At 36.7% G+C, this 25,562-nt stretch overlaps 6 protein-coding genes across 8 annotated transcripts; 3 read left to right on the top strand and 3 right to left on the bottom strand.

The window, feature by feature from the left end:
• Positions 1–315: 315 nt before the first annotated feature.
• CESA10 (cellulose synthase A catalytic subunit 3 UDP-forming-like protein) lies at positions 316–5,737 on the top strand. Its single transcript, NM_001336002.1, has 14 exons — positions 316–544; positions 1,142–1,337; positions 1,430–1,605; positions 1,714–1,783; positions 1,876–2,065; positions 2,191–2,457; positions 2,541–2,886; positions 2,998–3,135; positions 3,235–3,360; positions 3,537–3,749; positions 3,850–4,114; positions 4,194–4,390; positions 4,476–4,826; positions 4,911–5,737. Exons 1-14 carry the CDS (start codon positions 482–484, stop codon positions 5,487–5,489), a joined length of 3,177 nt encoding a protein of 1,058 aa, NP_001318288.1. The 5' UTR covers positions 316–481; the 3' UTR covers positions 5,490–5,737.
• AT2G25530 (AFG1-like ATPase family protein) lies at positions 5,649–9,500 on the bottom strand (the record flags this gene model as incomplete). Of its 2 annotated transcripts, NM_128110.3 has the most annotated exons (14): positions 5,649–6,045; positions 6,120–6,261; positions 6,666–6,793; positions 6,869–7,031; positions 7,112–7,233; positions 7,317–7,439; positions 7,583–7,693; positions 7,953–8,210; positions 8,284–8,363; positions 8,451–8,596; positions 8,686–8,828; positions 8,899–9,035; positions 9,101–9,293; positions 9,363–9,500. In NM_128110.3, 14 exons carry the CDS (start codon positions 9,498–9,500, stop codon positions 5,962–5,964), a joined length of 1,968 nt encoding a protein of 655 aa, NP_180123.1. In that variant the 3' UTR covers positions 5,649–5,961. The 2 variants fall into 2 exon arrangements, with proteins under 2 accessions (NP_180123.1, NP_001324719.1); NM_001336001.1 differs by having other exon boundaries at positions 5,739–6,045; positions 6,666–7,031.
• Positions 9,501–10,148: 648 nt separating this feature from the next.
• On the bottom strand, positions 10,149–11,891 carry AT2G25520 (Drug/metabolite transporter superfamily protein). Its single transcript, NM_128109.3, has one exon. The coding sequence runs from the start codon at positions 11,607–11,609 to the stop codon at positions 10,566–10,568; it is 1,044 nt and encodes a 347-aa protein (NP_180122.1). The 5' UTR covers positions 11,610–11,891; the 3' UTR covers positions 10,149–10,565.
• Positions 11,892–15,341: 3,450 nt separating this feature from the next.
• Positions 15,342–16,288, bottom strand: AT2G25510 (uncharacterized protein). 2 transcript variants are annotated; one of them, NM_128108.4, is made up of 2 exons: positions 15,993–16,288; positions 15,342–15,805 (listed from the first exon to the last, which is right to left on the bottom strand). In NM_128108.4, exon 2 carries the CDS (start codon positions 15,785–15,787, stop codon positions 15,476–15,478), a length of 312 nt encoding a protein of 103 aa, NP_565599.1. In that variant the 5' UTR covers positions 15,788–15,805; positions 15,993–16,288; the 3' UTR covers positions 15,342–15,475. The 2 variants fall into 2 exon arrangements, with proteins under 2 accessions (NP_565599.1, NP_001189601.1); NM_001202672.2 differs by having other exon boundaries at positions 15,489–15,799; positions 15,993–16,187.
• A 1,322-nt stretch (positions 16,289–17,610) lies between these two features.
• Positions 17,611–17,907, top strand: AT2G25500 (Inosine triphosphate pyrophosphatase family protein; the record flags this gene model as incomplete). Its single annotated transcript, NM_128107.3, has 1 exon — positions 17,611–17,907. The coding sequence occupies one exon, from the start codon at positions 17,611–17,613 to the stop codon at positions 17,905–17,907; it is 297 nt and encodes a 98-aa protein (NP_565598.3).
• Positions 17,908–21,761: 3,854 nt separating this feature from the next.
• EBF1 (EIN3-binding F box protein 1) lies at positions 21,762–25,184 on the top strand. The gene is made up of 2 exons (NM_128106.4): positions 21,762–22,308; positions 22,680–25,184. Exons 1-2 carry the CDS (start codon positions 22,284–22,286, stop codon positions 24,539–24,541), a joined length of 1,887 nt encoding a protein of 628 aa, NP_565597.1. The 5' UTR covers positions 21,762–22,283; the 3' UTR covers positions 24,542–25,184.
• Positions 25,185–25,562: the final 378 nt, after the last annotated feature.

The raw sequence follows: 25,562 nt of genomic DNA, 5'->3' as shown, positions 1-25,562 counted from the left end.
AAAAAAAATACCACAATCGTTCGGTGAACCATCAGTCTCGTATATATTGATGTATTAACCTAAAAATTAAAACTATGTGTGACGTGTATCTTATATATTTCCATCTTACTATATAGTTTTCCTTTATTGGCATGTTTTGTTAAATTATGAGTTTGTGTGATTTTAAGGTAATGGTGGCAAACGTTATGGCCACTGACAGAGACTTAGAACGGTCGACGACTTCCACGTGTGAACATTTAATTCGCAAGAAAAGAAAATATATGGAAACGTAAACAATAAAATGGACACTTACGAGAAGAGAACAAAGTGAGACTGTGACAGAGTAGATATAGATTGTTGTAGACTTAATGTAGTTAAAGAGCTCTCTAAATTCCGCATTTGAATCGATGGCGAATTTTTAGGGTTATGTGTTAGATCTTTCTTTTGGAGTGTGCATTACGAAGACGTTTTAAGCGCTTAAGCGTTGCAGCAAAACGCCGGCATGGTTGCGGGATCTTACCGGAGATATGAGTTTGTTCGGAACAGAGACGATTCCGATGATGGGGTTGGTTTCCTCTTTCTTTTTGACTTTAGGGTTTGATGTAACGTTAATTTAGATATCTCTGTTTGTTTTGTTGGTTTTTTGGCCAACCTTGGCTTATGGAAGCTAAAAAGTTTTGAACTTTTCTATGTGATTTTACTTACTGAGAGAATTAATGTGTCAGCTAAAATTAGATTTTTTTTTTTGCTTTTGGGTTTACTTCAATCTCTATGCATAGAGTTATGTTCTTGTCTCTAAAGTTTTTTATATCTTTTGTTCATGTTTTAGATCTATGAGTAAATGTTGTTGTTTTTCATTTTTGTTCCAATTTTGGCTTCTAGTTTTATCCCTTTAGGACAATGTTGGTGAATTTCAGTTATAGGTTCTTGATCTACGGTTTTTAATATGTTTTGCTTCATCGTTGCTAAAGCTTTACACTCATTGACTCATTACAATCTAACTTAACCAGGTTCTTAAAATGTTATTTTAATGCAAAAAAGCTTTAACATGCTTGAAAGTAGCCAAAATTCAGATAAGCAATCATTTAAATATGGTTCTTGCAATATGATCTGTTTCTGTTTTTTTTGGTCTCGCTAACCTCATTCTGTCGTCAAAGTGCAGCTAAAACCCTTGAAAGATCTGAATGGTCAGATATGTCAGATCTGTGGTGACGATGTTGGACTCACAAAAACTGGCAATGTCTTTGTCGCTTGTAATGAATGTGGTTTTCCTTTGTGTCAGTCTTGTTATGAGTATGAGAGGAAAGATGGATCTCAGTGTTGCCCGCAATGCAAGGCTAGATTCAGACGGCACAATGGTCAGTAGTATTATGTGCTATTATCTTCTAGCTGGTCTCTATTAATTATCAGTTCTTTATTTTCATTTTTTGACACATTTGATTTTGTATAGGGAGTCCTCGAGTTGAAGTAGATGAAAAAGAGGATGATGTCAATGATATCGAGAATGAGTTTGATTATACCCAGGGAAACAACAAGGCAAGACTCCCACATCGCGCTGAAGAGTTCTCTTCGTCATCTCGACATGAAGAATCTTTACCTGTTTCTCTTCTTACTCATGGCCATCCGGTAGGGACTAGCTAACATATGAATTATCGTCTAACGTTAGTATAATGACATTTTCCAAGATGAAAATCTTTCACAACATCAATTTTTCTTGATGATTTCTATACATAGGTTTCTGGAGAGATTCCTACGCCGGATAGGAATGCTACTCTGTCTCCTTGTATTGACCCACAACTACCTGGTATCTATCAACTTTTGCTTCGTGTGTTTGCTTCGGTGACCACAACATATTGTATATCTTGTGATTTTCACATGTTGAGTACAAATATGCAGTGCCTGTAAGAATCTTGGACCCATCAAAAGACTTGAACTCTTATGGGCTTGTGAATGTTGACTGGAAAAAAAGGATCCAAGGTTGGAAGCTGAAGCAGGATAAGAATATGATACATATGACTGGTAAATACCATGAAGGAAAGGGAGGAGAATTTGAAGGGACAGGGTCAAATGGTGACGAACTCCAAATGTAAGTTAAAAGTATTGGATTAGAAAAGCTTTGTTGGTTTAGTTCTGCATTTGGAGTTGTGGTTAAGGTTACATGGTCTTCTGACTCGTTTGCTTTGTGGTTATTGATGGATATTGTACTTACAGGGTTGATGATGCTCGGCTTCCTATGAGCCGTGTGGTACATTTCCCATCCGCTCGCATGACACCTTATCGTATAGTGATAGTTCTCCGGCTCATCATTTTGGGAGTCTTCTTGCATTATCGTACAACTCATCCCGTGAAAGATGCATATGCCCTGTGGTTGACCTCAGTTATTTGTGAGATCTGGTTTGCCTTTTCTTGGCTTCTTGATCAGTTCCCAAAATGGTATCCCATTAACAGGGAGACTTTTCTTGACAGGCTTGCTTTAAGGTTGGTCTTTCTAAGTTGATGATCATCTACATCTGGTTTACATTACTTGCATTTGACTTTTTGGTTTTAATCCTTAATTATAGATACGATCGAGATGGTGAACCATCACAGCTAGCTCCCGTGGATGTGTTTGTTAGTACGGTGGACCCGATGAAAGAGCCTCCTCTTGTAACAGCAAACACAGTTCTCTCAATCCTTGCTGTGGACTACCCAGTGGATAAAGTTGCGTGTTACGTTTCGGATGACGGTTCAGCTATGCTAACTTTTGAAGCCCTTTCTGAAACGGCTGAGTTCTCAAAGAAATGGGTACCTTTTTGCAAGAAATTCAACATTGAACCTAGAGCTCCTGAGTTCTATTTTTCCCAGAAGATAGATTACTTGAAGGACAAGATCCAACCTTCTTTTGTCAAAGAGAGACGGGCAATGAAGGTCACTTGGACTACTATAATTGCATAAATAGCTTCTGCTTGTTTTATCCATTAGACATATATACGAGACTAAAGAGTGAATGTCACATTTTCTTATGTCCCACGTTGGCAGAGAGAGTATGAGGAGTTTAAAGTGAGGATCAATATCCTCGTCGCTAAAGCACAGAAGATTCCTGAAGATGGTTGGACAATGGAGGATGGTACGTCCTGGCCTGGTAACAACCCTAGAGACCATCCTGGGATGATTCAGGTACACTAGTATAATCACTTCCTTTTATAGTAATTCTCCTAGATGGGCAAATATTTATCTATAATGTTTGTTGATTCTAATTATTTTGTTACAATTCAGGTTTTCTTAGGCCATAGTGGAGGTCTGGATACCGATGGAAATGAGCTACCTAGGCTCATCTATGTGTCCCGTGAAAAGCGTCCTGGATTTCAGCACCACAAGAAGGCTGGAGCTATGAATGCCTTGGTTCGTTTTATCTTTCGTAAATCTGTTGTGCTCTCTTTTGTTCAATGGCTTGGAAGCGGTTTATTGTGTTATTAGACAAGAAGCTGTGTTGCCATGACTACATCTCTAGGGAATTTCTTAGTCTATTACTTTCGAGTATGCATTTCTTCTGATCTAGATTTCTTACATTTTGACAGATTCGTGTTTCTGCTGTTCTTACTAATGGGGCGTATCTTTTGAACGTTGATTGTGATCATTACTTCAACAACAGCAAGGCGATTAAGGAAGCCATGTGTTTCATGATGGACCCTGCAATCGGAAAGAAGTGTTGCTACGTGCAGTTTCCACAACGTTTCGATGGTATTGACTTGCATGATCGATACGCCAACAGGAATACTGTCTTCTTTGATGTGAGTTTAACTCTACTATTAACAACCAGTGTCTTTTACTTTCCTTCTCGGTCATATCTTGTCCACTTAAGCTAACTCAGATGTGTACTATGTTGTGCAGATCAACTTGAAGGGGTTAGATGGTATACAAGGTCCTGTGTATGTGGGCACTGGCTGCTGTTTCAACAGGCAGGCCTTGTATGGGTATGATCCTGTTCTAACAGAGGAAGATCTTGAGCCTAATATAATTGTAAAGAGCTGTTTTGGCTCGAGGAAGAAAGGAAAGAGTAGAAAAATACCTAACTATGAAGATAACAGAAGCATTAAGAGAAGTGACTCCAACGTTCCACTTTTCAATATGGAAGACATTGACGAGGACGTTGAAGGTCTGGCTGTCACATCCTCTATGTGATCACATTATTGCGCATGTAAAGAAAATTTCACTGAATGTTCTTGTTCTTGCAGGCTATGAGGATGAGATGTCTCTTCTAGTATCCCAGAAAAGGCTAGAAAAGCGTTTTGGCCAGTCGCCAGTGTTTATTGCAGCTACCTTCATGGAACAAGGAGGTCTTCCATCAACAACCAACCCCTTGACTCTTCTCAAGGAGGCGATTCATGTCATAAGCTGTGGTTATGAGGCCAAGACTGATTGGGGCAAAGAGGTCAGAGGTTTTAGTAGACTGTCCAAACAACAATGCCATTCTTTTGTTTTCTATTTGATAATCTTTTCATATTTTGGACTTTTAGATCGGGTGGATCTACGGTTCTGTGACAGAAGATATTCTTACTGGATTCAAGATGCATGCAAGGGGTTGGATATCAATCTACTGTGTTCCTTCACGCCCTGCGTTCAAGGGATCCGCACCCATCAATCTCTCTGATCGTTTGAACCAAGTTCTTCGATGGGCTTTGGGGTCTATCGAGATTCTTCTGAGTAGACATTGCCCTATATGGTATGGCTATAATGGGAGGTTGAAACTTTTGGAGAGAATTGCCTACATCAATACCATAGTCTATCCAATTACATCCATCCCGCTCCTCGCCTATTGTATGCTTCCAGCTTTTTGCCTCATAACCAACACGTTCATCATACCAGAGGTAAGTTCTATTTTTCATCTATTTACTACTCACCTTTTTGAAAATGCATTTTTTACATATATTCATTTTGTCCTTAATTTGCAGATAAGTAACTTAGCGAGCTTGTGTTTCATGCTGCTATTTGCATCCATCTACGCATCAGCAATCTTGGAGCTCAAATGGAGTGATGTGGCCCTTGAAGACTGGTGGAGGAACGAGCAGTTTTGGGTAATCGGTGGAACATCGGCTCATCTTTTTGCAGTGTTTCAAGGTCTACTCAAAGTTTTTGCAGGGATAGACACAAACTTCACAGTCACATCAAAAGCCTCAGATGAAGATGGAGACTTTGCAGAGCTTTACGTCTTCAAATGGACGTCTCTTCTCATCCCACCAACCACTATCTTACTGGTCAACCTTGTCGGTATTGTGGCCGGTGTCTCCTATGCAATAAACAGTGGCTACCAATCGTGGGGACCTCTCATGGGAAAGCTCCTTTTTGCTTTTTGGGTTGTTGCTCATCTTTACCCTTTCTTGAAGGGTCTTTTGGGCAGACAGAACCGGACTCCGACCATTGTCATTGTCTGGTCTGCACTTCTTGCATCCATCTTCTCATTACTTTGGGTCCGAATCAACCCCTTTGTTTCCACCACTGGGGTTATGAGCAACAGTTTCATGGGTGAGTGAGCTGCCAACTATTATGCTTCAGCCCTGTTTATAAATGAGTGTGTGGATATATACGTAGTAAACCCCATTAATCTAAGAAGGTCTTGTGATTATGTGTTGGTTATATCTAATGTTTGATTATGTATGTGTTGGGTAAATAATGTTCAGTGGAAGTTACTACAAAACAGTTTTATGACAGATGCATTATTTGACTATTTGTGAAGTTTTACTATTCGCGTTATTAGTTTAAGTGATTTAAGATTTACGATAAATGCGATTAGTCTAAACATAAAAAGCTATAAAAAAAGTTACTCACAGTGCAGACGTTTTTGTGATGGAACATCAAAAACAAAATAACATTTTTATTCATGAATGGCCTTAGTATAAAGGCAAAAGACCAAAGCTTTTGGTTGGTCACTTCTGCTCGAACAATAATCACAGTAGAAAAAATAATGGCTCAAAATAAGTCAACTGTTCATTTGTTATTTGTGCATTACTTCTGCTGATGGAAGTAAGGATGCAAGAAACGAACTCCTTCAAGGTACAACGGAGTCTGCATCTCAATTAACCGAGACGCCTGCACCGATCAACATAATTAACCAAAGTAGTTTTTTGGATGAAAAGAATATTAGGAACTGAGAAATGACTTACAGCTCGAGCAAAAGCAAACATTTCCTCTTCACCAGAAAGCATTGATACGATCGAAGAAGGCGAGCCAGCTGCACTTATGCTACCTTCTGCAAGCACATCTCGCCTTAATCTTGAATCTTCCGTCTCTGTCTCAAACTGGAAGCTGCAAGTTTTTTATGTGATAACCACACAAAGTAAACCATCTTGGTGCAATTTAAAGGATTGGCATATAAACAAACTGAATCAAAATGATGAAGCCGAAACCAAATCAAAATGATCAAGCCGATACCATATCGAACTGTGTTTATAATCCTATTGGTTATATTACTTTAAAGCTGATACCAAACAAAAACTGATTCTAGTGTAATCGGATTGGCATATGTAAATCAAACTGAATCATAATGATTAAGCCAAAACCAAATCGAAATGATAAAACCATTACTGAGTCAAAATGAATCTAAAACGAACCAAATTTCACCTAAAAACAAACAGAAATAAAGACCGGGAAACCCACTAAACCTGAACAGAATCATACCGTAAACCAGATTGTCAATTATGTGTTCTTACCTTTCCAGGTCAAAGAGCGTTCCCTCTGCAGTTCCTTGAAACAACTCATCAATTGCTGTCTCCGCGCTTGAGACAAGACAACAATGATGGTTGTATAACTCATCTACAAGGGTTATAAACCTACGTGCCTGATAACATCAAAAGTCCTTAAGAGGAAGGAATCAGCAAACATCAAAAGCCATAAATCTTGATTTTAGTTATACCTTGTCGCGTATCTCCATGCTCATTGCTGGAATATCAGATATAAAAATTGTATGATAGTTTTTGGCCACTGCGATATAATCTGCTGCACCTACCGGTCGACCACATAGATACTCGAATGTGAACCTTGCCACTCCACTACAGCTTTCAGGAACTTCCACTGTTCTGATGATACACACACAACAAAGACCATTATGGTTTGATTTAACCCATCAAAAAAGAAAAACCATTGCTATCATTAGTACCTTCCAAACATCACTGGGAGAGTCGCCGAAGTTATTTCTCCACCGTACTGGTCAGTGACCTGACGCCACATTTTCTCAAATTCTTCCAGAACAGCATCATTCAAAGGCCATAAGTAGTGAACCTATAAATGGACGTTTAAAATTTCGTCAACAGAAGCAAAAAAGAACACAACATTAAACGATGTAAAGAGTCTGTGATTCACACATTTTCAGCCGAATTTTTTGCTGCAACTCGGCGGTAATCTACTTCACTTCCAATTGAGATTATTTCACAATGTTTCTCCAATTTAGAGATAAACTTATCAAATATCTCCTTCTGCATTCCGTCCTGTACCAACAACATTAGCAAGAAAATTAGTGGCTCAGCGCAAAAACTCTGTGTAATCAATATACATGTCCTTCATGAAATCAGTTAAAGAGACCTCTTTGCTGAAAATAGAAGAGGGCTTAACGAGGAAAAGAAAAGGAAACCTGATTCAACTCCCGTGGTGCTCGGTTACTGGTGGCCACAAGAACAGTTCCAGTAGTCAACAATCTGCTCATAATTCCAGATAAGGCCACAATAGCAAATACATCAACTGTCTGTAACAGAAGATGCAAGAAATTCCAAGTTATGGGAAGATTGAACACTATTTGCAATGGCATATGAGACCAAAACTAAGCAAGTCCAGTCTCATCTAAGCCCTCGTAGAACACTGAATTGGCTTTATGACTTTTTGAGTGATAAGCAATTAGCGAGCCTAGTTTTTATCACTTAATAACTATCTCATAATCAATATATATGCTTAGAAGAATGAATTATATGCTATAGTTTCTTTTCTAATTCCATATATACAGTTACCTGAATCTCATCAAAGCAGAGGATGCTAGCTCCTTTTTTACTCGATTGCTGATCAACGAGAAACTTATCAGCCACAGCTGGAAGAATGTGTTTCATTTGGAGTTGCTGCTTATAAAATTCTTCTCCTGCTAGCCATTCCTTAACTTTTTCATCAACAGGAAGATTCATAATCCAGCTCGAAATGCTATATTGCATTGGCTTCTCAGCACCATTCTCCTTCCAATACTTGTGCATTTGTTCATTTATCTTCAGCATAGCCTACAAAGAAAGAAATGGAAAATATATTGAGTTTGAATTAATTTGAAAGAAGAACCGCTAAAGGCTCACTCACCTCATGAAAGTGAAACCGTTGTCTATGTCTAATGATCCCATCAGTAGCACCATAAAACATATCCATCAACATAGTCTTGCCTACATGAAAACACACCAAACATTGTCTTAAATACCTAACCATATTAGCTACACGGTAAGATCATAATGTAGCATCCATTAACATACCACATCCTACATTTCCATAGATATATAATCCTTTTGGAGCTGGTGGTACCGCGGGACGAGAACCGACAATCGAGTCCAATTTTCTCTCTCGGTTAAGGTACGATACCCATTTACCAACTCCAGGTTCTACATTCATCTGTCTCCGCCTAAAACACACGAAAGAAAACAAAACCATTTGAAAAAACTAACAAACAAATATTCAACTAAAAAAAGAAGCCATTGACAAAAACCTCACCCTAATACCCATCTTCCCAAAAGCTTTTGTCCCTGCTTATTCACAGATGCCCACATTCCATCATCTTCCTTCTTCTCAGCTTCTTCCACCATTAGCTTTCTTCGTTCCTCCTCTCTCTTCTTCTCCCACTCTGCTAATCTCACCTAAACACCGAAATGTTACACATCTATATGCAAACAATTGAACCAAATTGTTACACTATTTGCAATTTACATGATAATCCTCCATTTGCTTCTCGAAATGTTCCAATCTTCCAAACAAATTTTCGAATGCCGAAACAACTTTCTCTTGGTATGGATCATGTTGTAACCTCCCTTGCTCCACTAACTTAGAGTAATTCGTCAGTGGACCTGATAAAGGAGCGACATTAATCTCAATTGCATAATTCTCAACGAATTGAAGATTCTGAAAGTACCTGATGGTTGTTTGGGAGGATCAGAGGTGGAATAGGAACGAGCAACGAAGTGTAAGCCATTGGAGAGTCTTCTTTTACAAGAAAACGCTAGACGTAGAACAGTAGAGATCTGAGAAACATTAGGCATAATTTGTTGCTTCAGACTCCGATTGTGGTTTCTTCTCTGGAGACTAGCTTTACGATCACGGTTTAGCTACTGTTCCGGAGAAGAATTTAGAACGGTATTAATAGGTGTCGACGTGACGAACTATAAGAGAGCCACGTGGTGGAATATGGACCGTTTGTCGTATTGCTGATTTGGCTTATTAGTGTCCGTGTAGATTTCTTTAGTGGGTTTGGTAGAGATGTCAAAACTAGGATGCCAAATCTGCCAAACCCGATGTGGTCCGGTCCGTGACATGTATGATGTATCTGCATTTCGTTTGGTGCAGCCTAATTTGGACTAATAAAGTTTCGTCCGAGTCTAGAATACTACTGCCTGATATGTAGTAGATTCAAACAAAAAAAAGATATGTAGGAACTATGAGCTAGTTATAAGATTCCAGTTGAAATCAAACAAAACTGGTTTGTTAAGTTTTGGAATTTGATAGGATATAACCCAAATCCAAAAACAATTCTGCCAAGAGGTAGGATGGCTATTCAAAGTCACATTTCACAAAGTGACAAACCAAGCACCAATGCATGCTTATGAATTCTGTTCTGGAACAAAACAGCTTTTATGCCAAGCGAGAGTAGATCCGAATTGTGTTAAAAGTTCCCAAATATTCGCTGATGAGAAATCCATAACCCGTGAGCCTGTTTGAATGTTTTTAGTTTGGTATCTAACACCTATTTGGCCTGTCCCTTTACTCAGGACAGAAACTTGTTGAGACTAAAGGAAGGATATTTGTAGAGGTTAAATGAGACCATTGTATTCATATGATGGTGTCATGTGTCATATTATTGCAAGGGAACGTCGGTATGGGTATTTTGTTTATTTCCTTAAATTGTGGATCTTGCTACTAAATGATCCTACATAACCCATAAAATATCAAAAAGTTTTTGGTGTTGACCATCTTCTTGTGCCTTCCAACATACAACGGTTTCATTGGATAAAGAGAGACGTAAAAGGGACTTTCAATTTGACATTTAACAATCTCAATGGAGGGAAAAAATATAAAGAAGTACTACTAAAACAATTGTTACCCACAAAGATAGATTCATGAGGAAGTAAGAAACAAAATACAACTCAAAAGAAGAAGATACAATGGAGTTCAAAAGATTCATGAACCTCTAATTAAACACCCATCCATCACTATGTAATATAATCAGCCATAACTTAAAAATATAATCGCAAAACTAAAACGTAGACGAACGAACACCGACAATGATAATCATACCTATGAAAATGCAAAATCCATCTTCCCAAATCATTCTAACCTTGAAGCTCTTATTTCCTGAAATTGCATTCTTGAATCAGAACAGATCAATCTTGGGTTTCGTTGCGTTTAGCTTCACTTTCCCTCTCTTCCAAAAGCTTCCCAGCTTCGTCATCACTTGCCTGAACCTTCTTCTGTGCATCTTTAGCCTTCAACGCCTGTAACTTGCAGTGATTGTAATATCCAACACCCAAAAAGGCAAGTCCATAACCAAACAGATTGATAGGTGTGACCGTGTCCTTAATCACCGACCACGAGAATGCAATCAAGAGCCAATCCTTAACCACACCAGCCACATTCATAGTCAAAGCAGAGGTTTTCCCAACGAGCAAGAACACAGCAAGATTCAAAGCAAACGCACAAACAGAATTGGTTCCAAAGATCACGAAATCGAAATGGAAACTCGAAGTATCTCTAAGAACTGGAAACTCCACAAAGATCCAAGGAACAGAGAGGAAAACCAAACAACAAGGAGCAACGTAATAGAGAGAAGTGATTGGATTTAGATTGATTCCTTTAGAAGTAAGCAAGATCTGAATCAAAACCAACCTAGTGGCTTCAAAAGCAACAGCACCAAGCTGAAGAAAAACACCCCAACCATCAAACTTAGCTTCACCATAAGCAGCAATAGCAACACCAAACGAGATCGAAAGCATGTTAGTCATAGTCTGAGATTTGAAAGTCTCTTTCTTCAACAAAACCCCGATTGAGTAAACTGCTACAGGCATTAGGGCTTTGAGCATTTGAATGAAGGAAACAGAGAGGTAGATGTAAGCAGAGTTTGATAACCAGAGAGAAAGTGAGTACAACGCGCCGATTGGTACGACGGATCTGAGATAAGTCTCGCGTGACATTGAAACAGGCTCGACGACTTTGAAGACTTTGATGAGAATCACAGCTAAGGAAGAGCAAAAACCCATGTGGATCATGGTGAGAGTTATTGGGAATGGCCAATTATACATCTTCTTGTCGAGGATGTATTTGTTGTAGACGATGACTGTGAAGCTGAGGAAGATCCAGATTGCGACATAGGTGTATGAAAGGATGATCTTTTTGATCACTCCGTCGGAAAGTGCACGACCTTTCCCCATGGCGGTGGGTTTGTTTTCGCCGGAGAAGAAGATGGTGGTGGTGGTGCGCAGGATAAAGGATTAAGAGAGAGAGGTGCGCACGATAGAAGTCTCTCTCTCTTTGGGTCAATGTTTTTGGGTTTGGGGGAGAAAGAGACTTTGAGTTTGGTCTTGTAATGTAGAGGAAGGGCTTACGTGACTTTGTTATGCTACGTGGCGAAAAGGTGCGCGATTATTTGACGATTGGCGTATTGTGGGACCCGCATTTTTAATCATCTGTTTTCTAGTGGATTTATACTTAGTCTTTAAATTATGAAATAAATGTAACAAATGTTTTGTTTTGAACTCTTTTTTTAGTCAATTACGTTTTGTTAATTTCTCTAGGGTTTTTTAATATTGCGGAAAACTCACAGAAAGGAACACAATTTTACCTTAACTAATTTAGTAAAAATTAAATATTTGTATATCTTAACACTAAATAACGTCATTTTTGTTATAAAATTAATAAGCCAGTTATTTAGATAAAGTATGTGATGATGTATGTTTCCTGAAACGGCTTTTAGTCGAAACTCTTTAAGTTTACGTTGCCTTAAATTAATGACGAATCCCTAAAGCTATTAGTTAGAGACTTAAGAGTAATTAAATGGAAACTTGTAACGAAGAGAGTATGCGAAGTAAATAAATGGGAGAGAGTAACGATGAAACAAAGAGTCAACGTTTAAATTAGAGCGCGTGAATCTCACATCGCGACAGTTTTGCTGCGTCCCTCTTACGTTGCATTATTGGTGCCTTGGTGGTGGTGCTAATGTAGTTGTCGCAACGTTTGTTGGGTTACTTCGGGTCCAGAGTCCAGACGGGGTTTGTTGACCGACTCAGTACTTGTACAAATACCTGTCAAAATCTTGTCTTTCGCTCGCCTGATAAAATATTATTTGGTTTTGATTGTGGAATTATTCTGTTCAAAACTTCAAATGATTCAAACACTCAAAAGTCAAAACAAAAGCTTCTGGTGTAGAGACATTACAATATTTTTTTTCGACCATACATTTTCTATTAAATATATCATTTATTTGGTGTTGCCTAATCTGAAAGTTTAAATTTACAAAAAAAAAAGTTAGTAATAAATCTATAAATTAAAACGACTAAAATAATTTGGTATCTTATCATTCGTCTGAATACATATACCAAATTCAAAGTGAGATTATAAATTTTTCAAAACCGTTTCATGTGACAAGAGACTTTTTGGAAATCCCACGCCAAAGTTACAAAGGAACATTATTTATTTTGTAACTACAGTAACGTTTGCAAAAATAAATAAATTATCCGTAGTTACTACTTTCGGAACATTTGTTTTACGAAGAGTCTGACTGTCACATGGACAGCATTTCACCGATTACGTGACGTGCGAGGAAGTCATGTGGCCATATATAAAGTAGCTACTAACTTCCCATGTTCTGCACGCCAATTGCAAAAATACTTCTACTAATGTTTAACCAATACAGGCATATAGCGAATGAATCTTTTGCAAAGAAAGAAAAGAAACATTTTAGGAGGGAAAAATAAGTTTGTAGCAAACCGATTATGCAGTTACATTTACATTTCTCCCTTAATATTTATCTACTTTGTTTCTCTTTTACAGAGACATCATTTAGAATTTATAAATTATAATTACTAATAAGGGAAGCAAAGTTAATGAATAGAGACAAAACAAGAAACAGAGAGCTAGTAACGATAGAGAGAACGAAACAAACGATTCAGCCCGAGAGAACGAAACAAAAGTGGCGGATATGATAACATCAAAGTCGATCATTTTTTTAATTTCCGTTTTAAGGTGATTTTAGTTATTGAGTACTTATTATTATTATGATCTAATAAGTGCACAACTGCTTGCTTAGTAACTAGTAGTTCTGGTTACTTGAAATACAGGCTAATTGGTAATTCAAAATACGTAAAGTAACAAATATTATTTTTATCAGTTACATGCAAGTATGCAATCATATCTGATAGTATTTATCAACCGCGGACCCAATAGTACAAGCAGAAGTAAAACCTTCACCTAAACGAATCACCGTATAAAGTGGCATCCCCATAATTAAAACCGTGGACATTATTCATATAAATAACAAAAATAAGATACTGAATTAGTCGTGTCATAAGCCAGATACCAAAGCCGGATTCAACTGGAAACTTAGACGGAACTCTGCCAGAAAAACCGTTCTTTAGAGAGAGAGCCCATTACATTTTTTTACCTTCAATGGAAGAGTGGAGACAGTATGGTTCTATTGCTAATGTGGAGGAACCGTATATTCTTCTTCTCCATTCGTCATTTTATTAACAAAAGCTTGTTTCTTATATTTAAATATAAAAAAATTATATGAACCACATGTTGTTCAGTTTTGTGACAAAATGAATGATCTGTACATATATTTTTTAGTGTTTCTAACTTGTTATGTGCGGTTCTTCCATTTTTCTTTTCTTTTTTACTGTTAACAATTAATATTGTCAGTTTATATAACTTTATTTGAGTTTTATATTAATGAGATTTTGAAAAAAAAAAAAAAAAGATTTTGAAAATAAACAAAATACTTTGGCTATATAAACTATCCTATGTTGGATAAAATTTTTTCCAAAAATATTAATAATGACCAAAATTAGTAATTAATATGCCCAAAATTATAGCCCTCTGTTTTTTTTTTTGTCAAAATTTTCATATTAATAAGGAAAATTTACTTAGATGCTATACAAATTAGGTATACTAGGGCGAAACTCGCGCCAAACCACTGGGTTTTTTTTTTAATGCAACTTTGTTAAATTGTATGTATGTATTGAAATTATTTGTCGTGACACAATATATTTGTTATTTTTTAATAATATCCATATAGGTCTTTTTTTTTTTTGTTGGTAGCCATGTGTTGATTTATGTTGTCTAGCATTATCAATATTTTGATTTTTACTTTTCGACATTATGAGTTCGTATTTCGTGAATACTTTGAATAAGTCTAAATTGCAAACAACTTAGTATATATGGACACAAATCATTGAGTGAGTAAATTTTATATCTTATGAGATTAGTATGATGAGAAATAAGAAGGGAGGATCCTTTCCCATATTTAGCAGGTCGGCAGCCAAATGACTTAGGACCCTCGAATAGTAAAAAAATAAGTCCCGAAAGGCCCAAAATAAGAGTATTAATTTATTTACTTACCAATAATCATTTCTCTAAAAAAACAAAAATTAATTTTATTTGCACATTTTTTTTTTCTTTCTACTGCACCAACAAATATCTTATATTTTAACCTTTATCTTATAATATACATATATAAAAGTGTTAAGAAGATGATATTTTTTTTAAAATCCCAACTTTGTTTTTTTAGCTATAACAAAATAATATTTATAATTTTTATAATTAATCAAATAAATCCTGTTTAAAAAAAAATTGTTTCAGCCCTCCGAAATATCAAAACCTGTCTATTTGGACCGATCGAGACTGAACCACCCCTTTTTAAAAAATGCTCATATGTCATTGCGAGTGGATTATAAACCTAAATCCCAATCCAATGTTTTATTTGAAACTTACGTCCAAAATTTTAAAACCTAAAAAACAAGTTAGATCAGTGTCCTTGGGTTTTTGATCTAAATTTATGTGTTTGATATACTTTTGTAACTAAATTAAATCTAAATAAATTAATTAATAAATGGAAACATGTTATTTTCATAGAAGAAAGAGTTAATGCATGATTTAATTATGGTGATGTGTGTCATCGCTCGAGAGACACCACATCTTTTATATATAGGATAATGGCCTTTGTGGTTTAGCATGTCTGAGTTTAAACGATCCAACGTAAGTAATTAAGAGGCGTTTTATAACACAAAAGGAAATACAAGTTTTATTTATTATAGCGGCCGTTCGACAAACTATAAAATATGACAAACACATGCATAGGTAAACAAAGACAGAAGCCACAAACCAAACCACAATGTAAGAAACATGCACACACACACGCATTCGAAGCTAGATTGAGGTCAATGACCAGGTTCGTTTGTGCCTTTGAAAGACCTCTGGGGCGGAGGAGGAGATAAATGAAGACGACTACATGTGCCTTTTCGAAGACATTCCGGAATAGGCGGATCTTTTGGCGTAGGGCGTATAACCTTAGGAATATATTTTGGCTTAATAGGAATAGTAAAGCGTGCATCATGGTAAGTCTTTTCTGCACCTACACCACCCGAAAAGCATTACATTATATATTACAGTGTCAATGTTTGATCATCTTTGTGCTCATTTGTCTATTCAAATGAGGAGAAATTCCAAAATTCAAACCAAAATCAGGATTAAACACAACTAATTAATAACGTAAAATGATACTAATGACCTCGGAACATCTAAAATACCAAAAGACTAACCTTGTTTCTGGGATTCCTCGTGTGCGCCTAGGGCTTTATCCATATGCGGAAACACAAGAAGAAGAAGGAGGAATAGAACCATAGTAGATGTCATCTTAATATTCCCTCTTATTTTGCTTATTAGTGTCACTCATGGTTATGCATTTATATAGGCTATACAGCAAATTATAAAAGAAATTTAAAGATATGGTGGATAATATAGAAAGGCTAAGAGACAAAGAAGATGAAGAAATCTGTGGACAGTCTAGCGAGAGACTTAAAAGCTTATAGTCATCGACGACTTAGTTGGATCACTTATTTTATGAGTCTCGAAGTTTTTGTTGTATTATTTGGTGAAAAGTCTTCAATAGCCAATTCGCCATATGATTTTAAAAGATCATTTTATATTCCTTATTTTCATATTTGTATTACTAATTATACTGGGTTAAGAACCCGATATTGCAGAGAACTCATTTTTAACAAATTTTTGTATTTACGTGTTATATTATAAAATAATATTTGTTTGTGATTATGTATTAAATTATTATGATATCTAAAATAATAATAACCTTTTTTAATATTAGACTTATTATTCGTTTTGATTTTTAATGAATACAAAAACAAAGGCTAAGGCCCAAATACAGATGATAACCGAAATAAAGAAATGGGCCAAACCAAACTAATCGGCAAACGAGGCCGAACACCAGGAAACTTGAGGAGGCAAAATTACAGCCATCTGTTGTTTTCTCTCCAGCTCTCGTTCCAGCTTCATTCCCTCGTATCAATCTTCTTCTACATTCGAAAATCGTATGTTTACCTATAATTAAGGAATCTCTTTTGGTGAGTTTGAATCTGCTGAATCTCAAAACCCTAATTCTCTGTTCCTAGAGTTTTGCCTCAGCAGTTTTTATTGGATCATTGATATATCATATATATGTACAATTAGCATCATGAACTGTTTGTCCATTGACGCGTCTAATGGAATCTTCACATATTAATTTCTTCACTGTAAATGCATTTTGTTTTTGCTTTTCTGATTGTTCTGTTCCTTGTGTAGTTTGCATATTTAGAGTTTTCTTACTTCTTCTGGAAGAAACGTGTTTCTTCTATTGTGTTTATACGTATGAAATCAACGAACAATTTAGGACTACACTTATCAAAATCTGTAGATGTGTCAAACGTTAACATTTTAGCTTTTAGCCAAGTGTGATGGTTTTAGTGGAAGCTTTTGCTAGTAATTTATCTGATAGCCCATGGAAAATTTTCTACTTTCTTTGTTTATGGCCTCAAGGTTTATAATCTTTCTCTTAGACTACCATGGAGAGGACTTGTCCACTGTGTGCCAGGTTTGGTGTAATAGCTAATAGGAGAAACAGAATACCATTAATTACAGACAGTTAATGGTTATTAGAAATGATATTGTTCTGCTGACAGATAAGAGTAATCTATTGTTCTCTATTGATTAATTAGCATTCTATATTATGATGACAATATAATTATAGTATGTGACATCTTGTTGTTGGATAATGTACGCTATACAAAATTTTGAAGTTACAAGATGGCAACATTCTTTGTTCAATCTTCTTTTTGTTTGTTGATTTTTCTTCTTTACTCTTTCCGCTTACAGTACAACACGAGAATGGCAAAGAAGGCGATGGAGAACGGATATAAGCTGATTCTAGGTTCTCAGTCGATGGCGAGAAAGCAGATTCTGGCTGAAATGGGATATGATTTCACTATTGTAACTGCAGATATTGATGAGAAAGCTATTAGGAAAGAGAAGCCTGAAGATTTGGTTGTGACTATTGCTGAAGCAAAAGCAAATGAGATTATATTGAAATTAGGAGGTGAAAACCAGTTTACACAAGATTCTCAACCAACTCTATTGATTACTGCAGATACTGTTGTTGTGTACAAAGGTGTTATTAGAGAATAACCAACTAGTAAAGAAGAAGCTCGCGAGTTTATCAAAGGCTATTCGGGGTCACACGGTGGCGTTGTGCAATCTGTTTTTGTGAGAAACTTGAAAACTGGAGTTGGAAGAATAGGATGGGACAAAGCAGAGGTTTATTTCCATGAGATACCAGAACATGTCATCGATGATCTTATTGATGATGCAATAACTTTCAAGGTTGCTGGAGGTTTGATGCTTGAGCATCCCCTTATTTCACCTTTTATTGATTCCGTGGTGGGAGGTGTTGATACAGTCATGGGACTTTCTAAAGAACTCACTGAAAAATTCATTAACGATGTGTTGTAGGCTTGTAGCTCAAGTACATTTTCTCAAAAGGTACATGACCACTCTGCAAAAAATGATTTGTTAAAGTGTACAATGTCTTGAGAAACCGTGGACGACTACATTTTTTAAAGAAAAAGTTGCATGTCATGAAGTTGATGATAATGATGCTAGGGTTGCATTAGATCTGAGAATATTTCTCTAACATTGTAGAGAACATATACATACAAACACTTAAATTACTCTAAATATGTCATATACAATGCTCTATTGTTACATTTCTTTTTGTACCGTCTCTTTTGCGCGACCACTTAAGACTTAAGAGTTAAATGGTCTTCCGGAAAACAACCCCGGGTGACAAGTTTTTTGACGAGAAATGTTAGAGATAATGGCATTGTTGTATTTCCTCTTGTCTATTCGGTTGAATACTTGATTTATTATAAAACCAGAACATCACTGTCATTTATGCAATGAGATCGGAAAGTCTCCATTCACAAGTGTACATGTAAGCTTCGTACTTCTAAGTCAGTGACTGTTAGGTTCAGGGGCGGATCTAGTGTATAAGAGGGTGGGGCACGTGCCCCACACTGATTATGAACAACTATTTAGTAACTATTGGTTATTGTTACTCTTTTAGCTCAATTGGCAACCTTACACTAGATTATAAGGGTGGTCGGGTGGTCGATGCCTTACACTTGCTTGCTTTTTTCCTTTTTTCTACACATTTTTTACATACATATACTTACATACTATTAATTAATGAAAATATTTACGTTGGTTTCTTTCATTCTCCAATAATATATGCATTCAGATGAGAAGTTCTTATTAAGTAACTAAAATAATTAATGGATGGTTGTGATGTTGCAAAAAAAAAAAGATTAATACTATTAGTTATTTATTATATTTAATATGTGCCTTATGCTAAAAAAATTCCTGGATCCGCCACTGGTTAGGTTAGGTGGTTGCACTCTTAATTGGCTTGTGATCTTTTCTGTTTATGTTTGTGTTCATTTAAAGAGTGATGATATTCGAGATAGATAGTATGCGTATTGAATCAATTCGTCTTCACGAGTTAATCAAGAGCACCAAATCTCAACACTAGTCTTTCTGAAACTTTTTACAAATTTTTTATGAAAAAATTACACTAAGAGAGGAAATAAAATAATAAACTTATAATTTCCACACATAAAATGCTAATGTCTTGGGTCGTAACATGAGACTCTTATGCCTTTTCACGTGATTATGATCAGTTCATCCCAATTGGTCAATATACTAGAGGAATCAGCTAGAAAAACGTTGTACTAGTCAATACCTTCAGTTCATCCCAATTAGCTAAAACAGAACACAAGAAAGGTCTTGCTAAAGAGCCAAGTCCCAAACGACACGAATTCGACTTGGTCTTTGTCAATATCTCAAGTCCAAAATATAATACTCCTTACGCGTTGATCCGGTATAATCTAATTATGACCAAAACAAAACAAATACTCCGTATTTGTGATTAGATTAGCAAATAAAATATTTCTCGTTAACTTTCTCTGTTTTTTTTTTTGTTTTTTTTGGGTAAGGACTTTCTCTGATTATATTAGTTAACTATTTCCACAAATTGTGTATTAAACATACAATTTACATAATTGTGGCATGTTTTTGCGGAACCGGCCCACTAACTCCATAATCAACTGGATCATTAATTATTTAGTTTATCGTAATTTTGTCATAGCTTCATGGTGGCACTAACTCAATATGCATGAACCTCGTCTAGACTCTTACAGTAGGTTATAGTTAGTTTAAAGTTGTCGCTGCTTTTTGATCAAGAATTCTAAAATTAGTTGAGCACTGTATAGTTTATTAATTTGTTTCTCACTTTCACTATTCTTTCCTTTAAAACAAAACCTACTGAATAATATTTTGAACCCATCCAATGTTCAATGACTGAAGGACATATACATGGTAAACGTTGGTACGGAGATCTATAACAATTTTCGTGACAAAATAATTAAACATGTAACAAAAATATCAATAGACGCATGCAGTCAGAAAGAGAGAAGATCATTTTCTCCTCTAGGGACTAGGGGTGTTTAATCTGATCGGAACCGAAATATTCAATCCAAAAATCGCATCATTTCGAAAATAGAGTTTAAATGAATCCATGTTTTCTATATCCGATAAATGAATCTGAATACAAAAATCGCGCCAAAAAAAAAATAAAAAAAAATCTTGATCTAAAATCGACATATTTTAAAAAAGTATAGATACTTTTGACTAAAACAAGATTCCAAACTGAAATTGTACCAAATTTTGGTTTGTTTCAACGATGGTCTCTATCTTGAAATTAATTTGAATTTTATCATAAGAAAAGGAAGCATAAAAATCGTATATTACTAAAAGCCTAAACGATTTTAATGTGACTTTTTAACAATAAAATAATGAGCTAGTTGATATTGAGACATGAAGAATTGCAATAATAAGAACATGGGCTGTGTAAGCAATGAAAAGGATATATAATGCTTCCACGACCACTTGGGTGTCTTTTGTTCACTTTCTCTTTTAATAACATGTTTATAATGGGCAATGGGTCCTCTCCACAGATACATTCAGATTCCAATTTTAATCATTTACGATTTGACCATCTTTTTTACAGGTAGAAGGTTGAATATGGAATCATGATATGTACCAAGGAACCTTCTAAGTCCTGATGCTGGTGTAGGAGATTATTGTATTGGTGATTCAATCGTAGAAGAATTTGTATGTTCATCAAATCTGATTTTTTCTATCTCAATTTTGATTTCCCACATGGGGGATTTTGAAGATATCGAAATAAGATGAAGAAAATAATACAAAATTTGTCATCAGTCGGTAATAAGTTGATTATCGTGTTACCATTTGTGTTGGAACGACTGTTCTCGTATATTAATGTGCACGAGACTATAGAAACATCAGTATGTTGGGTATTTGGGGATTAGATTTCAAGTAAGTTATGGTTTTGTAAAATGGAGTTGTTGCCTTAACGCATCTCTAAACTATCAGTAAAACTTTATAAAAAGTCTCGGTTATAATTTTTGTTGCGTTTACTTTTGTAAATTTTTTCATATCGGATTATCATTATCATTTTTCCCTTTTTCTTTTGATATCCATGAGATTTGGATTAATCGGAAACAAAAGAGAGTTGGAGTAGTTTAGGATCCAACTAGTTTAGCATGATTATGGTTTTTTCTTGCGTTACATTTTACTTTCCGCCAACACCTCTTTAACACACTTAAGGAGATTGTGGTCGACCCGGTGCAAGAAGGACGGACAAAGTGGCACAGAGTCACTCACTTTTTGCGTTTGCATATTTTTGTGGGCCGGGGAAACAACTTGACCACATTCATAAGATAGATGTTGTTGGAAGTCTCATTTATGTGAAGTATAGAACTAGGCATGATCTTGCGTACCCAATTGGGATCATTAGTACGTTTATGAGTACTTACAAGTTACAACACACATGATTTCAGCTCAAAACTCCCAAGAAAAAAAACACACAACATAAACGATGCTGACGTCGGCCACAAACGTAGCAAAAAGAGTAAGGTTGTTCCAGGAACCAAACAAAAACAATTTAATACTATAACTAAACTCGGTAACCAAACACCTCATAACTTGCCTTAACGCGCTCTCAAAGGTGAAAAAAAACTGGTCTATCTTAAGCAACTTCTTTCTTTTGTGTGTTGTGGGAATAAAATAAACGAAATTAAATACGAACCCCAATTCTCAGCTCAGATACATTGCATGTGAAATTTCAACTAAGTATATAATAACTCATATCTTGACCTCTTACTGACCGATCATTTCGTTTTCCTGTTTTTTTTCTCCTTCCTCTCCTCTCTCTCTCTCTGGTTTTTTTTTGCCCTATCCATAGGGTTTTCTTCGCTCTCTATCTCCTCGATCTTCATGTGCATCTCTCTCTTTGGTATAATCGGAGCTAATTCGTTCGTTTTCTTCTTCATCTTCGTCGGATCTCTCTTTTTTGCTCTTTCCCACGGGTTTTCGCTTGAGAAATCAAGCGTTTTCGTTTTTCCTGGGAGTTTTGAGCTCAAATCATGTCTCAGATCTTTAGTTTTGCCGGTAAGCTTCCTGATCTCTGAATTTTTTTTCATCTTTGAATTTGATTTATCAGATTGAAATTTTTTATTTCTCTGTTAGATTTAGACGTTTCCGTGTTTGAGGTGATTTACGTACGAGGAATAAGATTTGGCTTATAGGATAGTGTTCACCGATGACTTGATTCTTCCTAGATCTATAGATATATATATATATATATATATATATATATAGATCTGAGTTTTAGTTTTGGCCGTTGACGAGCTATAGATCTTATCTGCAATTTCTCTGTTTTGGTATATTGGATCTGAGAATCATTAGGTTAATTTACTGAATCTGATTTTGATTCAATGATCTCTTTAGCTCATAAGAATTTCTCCTTTGGTATTTTACAGGTGAAAATGATTTTTACCGTCGTGGCGCAATATACCCAAACCCAAAGGATGCTAGTCTTTTGTTATCGCTTGGTAGTTTCGCTGATGTTTATTTCCCTCCAAGCAAGAGATCACGTGTTGTTGCACCTACGATCTTCAGTGCTTTCGAGAAAAAGCCAGTTTCCATTGATGTGCTACCAGATGAGTGTCTTTTTGAGATCTTTAGGCGTTTGTCTGGACCACAAGAGAGGAGTGCTTGCGCTTTTGTCTCCAAACAGTGGCTTACGCTTGTAAGTAGCATCCGTCAAAAGGAGATTGATGTTCCTTCCAAGATAACTGAAGATGGTGATGATTGTGAAGGGTGTTTGTCTAGGAGCTTAGATGGGAAGAAGGCAACAGATGTTAGATTGGCAGCAATTGCTGTTGGAACTGCTGGTCGTGGGGGACTTGGAAAATTGTCGATTCGAGGTAGCAACTCTGCTAAAGTTTCAGATCTTGGTCTTCGGTCTATTGGTCGTAGCTGCCCTTCTCTCGGGTCTCTTTCACTGTGGAACGTTTCTACCATTACTGACAATGGACTTTTGGAGATTGCTGAGGGTTGTGCTCAACTTGAGAAGCTTGAGCTGAACCGCTGCTCTACAATCACTGACAAGGGTTTGGTAGCTATTGCTAAGAGCTGCCCCAACTTGACTGAGCTGACATTGGAGGCTTGTTCAAGAATTGGAGATGAGGGTTTGCTAGCCATTGCAAGATCCTGCTCCAAGCTGAAGTCAGTCTCGATCAAGAACTGTCCTCTTGTCAGGGATCAAGGAATCGCCTCTCTACTGTCTAACACCACCTGTTCCTTGGCAAAACTTAAGCTTCAGATGCTGAATGTCACTGATGTGTCTCTTGCTGTTGTGGGTCATTACGGCTTGTCGATCACTGATCTTGTGCTCGCTGGATTATCACACGTGAGCGAGAAGGGATTCTGGGTCATGGGAAATGGTGTCGGGCTGCAAAAATTAAACTCTCTGACCATCACAGCCTGCCAAGGAGTGACTGACATGGGGCTTGAATCTGTTGGAAAGGGCTGCCCGAACATGAAAAAGGCGATCATCAGTAAATCCCCTTTGTTATCTGACAACGGGTTGGTCTCTTTTGCAAAAGCTTCTTTATCACTTGAGAGTCTTCAGCTTGAAGAATGCCACAGGGTTACCCAATTTGGGTTTTTTGGTTCCCTTTTGAACTGTGGTGAAAAGTTGAAGGCTTTCTCTCTGGTGAACTGTTTGAGTATTAGAGATCTCACCACAGGATTGCCTGCTTCATCTCATTGCAGCGCTCTGCGCTCTTTGTCTATTCGTAACTGCCCTGGCTTTGGTGATGCAAATCTTGCAGCCATCGGGAAGTTGTGCCCTCAGCTCGAGGATATTGATCTGTGTGGGCTCAAGGGGATAACAGAGTCTGGTTTCCTACATCTGATTCAGAGCTCTCTTGTGAAGATCAACTTCAGTGGTTGTTCCAATTTGACTGATAGAGTGATCTCTGCCATCACTGCTCGTAACGGGTGGACTCTTGAAGTCTTAAACATCGATGGATGTTCCAATATCACTGACGCCAGCCTGGTCTCCATTGCAGCAAACTGCCAGATTCTCAGTGATTTGGATATTTCGAAATGCGCAATCTCAGATTCAGGGATTCAAGCATTGGCCTCCTCTGATAAGCTCAAACTGCAGATCCTATCAGTTGCAGGTTGCTCTATGGTTACAGACAAGAGCTTGCCAGCCATCGTCGGGTTGGGTTCCACTCTATTGGGATTAAACCTCCAACAGTGTCGATCCATTTCCAATTCCACTGTCGACTTCTTAGTCGAGCGTCTTTACAAATGTGACATCCTCTCCTGATCAACAATTCCACTGTCGACCTCTCCACTTATAATGTAAGGTATTTTAGTCCGTCCAAGTTCGTTTATCAAGTCTCAACTCTTTTTCAGGCTCTGTGATCTACGCGTCCCTCTCGCTAGGCTCGGTACCCGGTTTTCCTTCTTTTTTCCAAGCAGTTCGCTTCCGGTTTCTTTTTTTCCAGTCAATGGTTTTTTTGCAGGGTTTCCTTTTTATCAAGGAAACTCTAACTTATCTCGAAATCGGAAGGTTGTGTGTTGCTTGAGAATATATTTACCGGGTAGACGAGATTTTAGGGTTTATCATCTCCTGTTTCTTGCTGCTTTGGTGTCTTTTACGAGCCAGTTATCTATTTTATCCCCGTCGTTTGTCTTTGTTGGGTTTGGTTTTCCTCGGAAGGGTTTTGTATGATATGTACGGGTTCAGGTTTGGTTCAGGCCTTGGTTCTCTCAGAGGTTTGCTCTGGCTTTTGTTGCAACAACTCTATTAAAGAGTTTTTTTTGGGTTTTTTTTTTTGCCAGAGCCCTCGTTTTTTTTCCAGGCACTGTATTACAATCTGTATGAACACTGTACTAAATTATGTAATGCCCTTTGGGATGGTTTAATGAGTATTGAATAAAATTCTCATTTCGTTGTATATTACAAAGTTTACATCTCTTTCTCTTTTATGGAATAATCCTTTGAGATCTGAGATATTACACCTTTAAGACTATTCATGTGTGGGACAGAGAATCAGATTGTGTGAACCTGAGTTTTGACTTTTAATTTACGTTTGTTTGTGTCCAATCAAAAAGTGAATGTGATATTCAATGAATGTGGTAGAGGGGAAGAATCTGGCCAGCTATGATTTTTTTCTCGATACGATATGATTTGAGTGGGATTAAACAAAAGTGGAAAAAGAGTCATTATTGTTAGTATTCGTTGTCGCTATTATTGTTATTGTGGACTAATCTTAATTAATTATGAAGATGGGCCAGATTTCCAAATTATGAACCCTTAAAGTGAAGACAAAGAATCATTGTGA

This window comes from Arabidopsis thaliana, chromosome 2 (assembly GCF_000001735.4).
Source record: "Arabidopsis thaliana chromosome 2, partial sequence".
In the NCBI taxonomy this organism is placed as follows: Eukaryota; Viridiplantae; Streptophyta; class Magnoliopsida; order Brassicales; family Brassicaceae; genus Arabidopsis; species Arabidopsis thaliana.
This window is presented reverse-complemented; position numbering and strand designations above follow the sequence as displayed.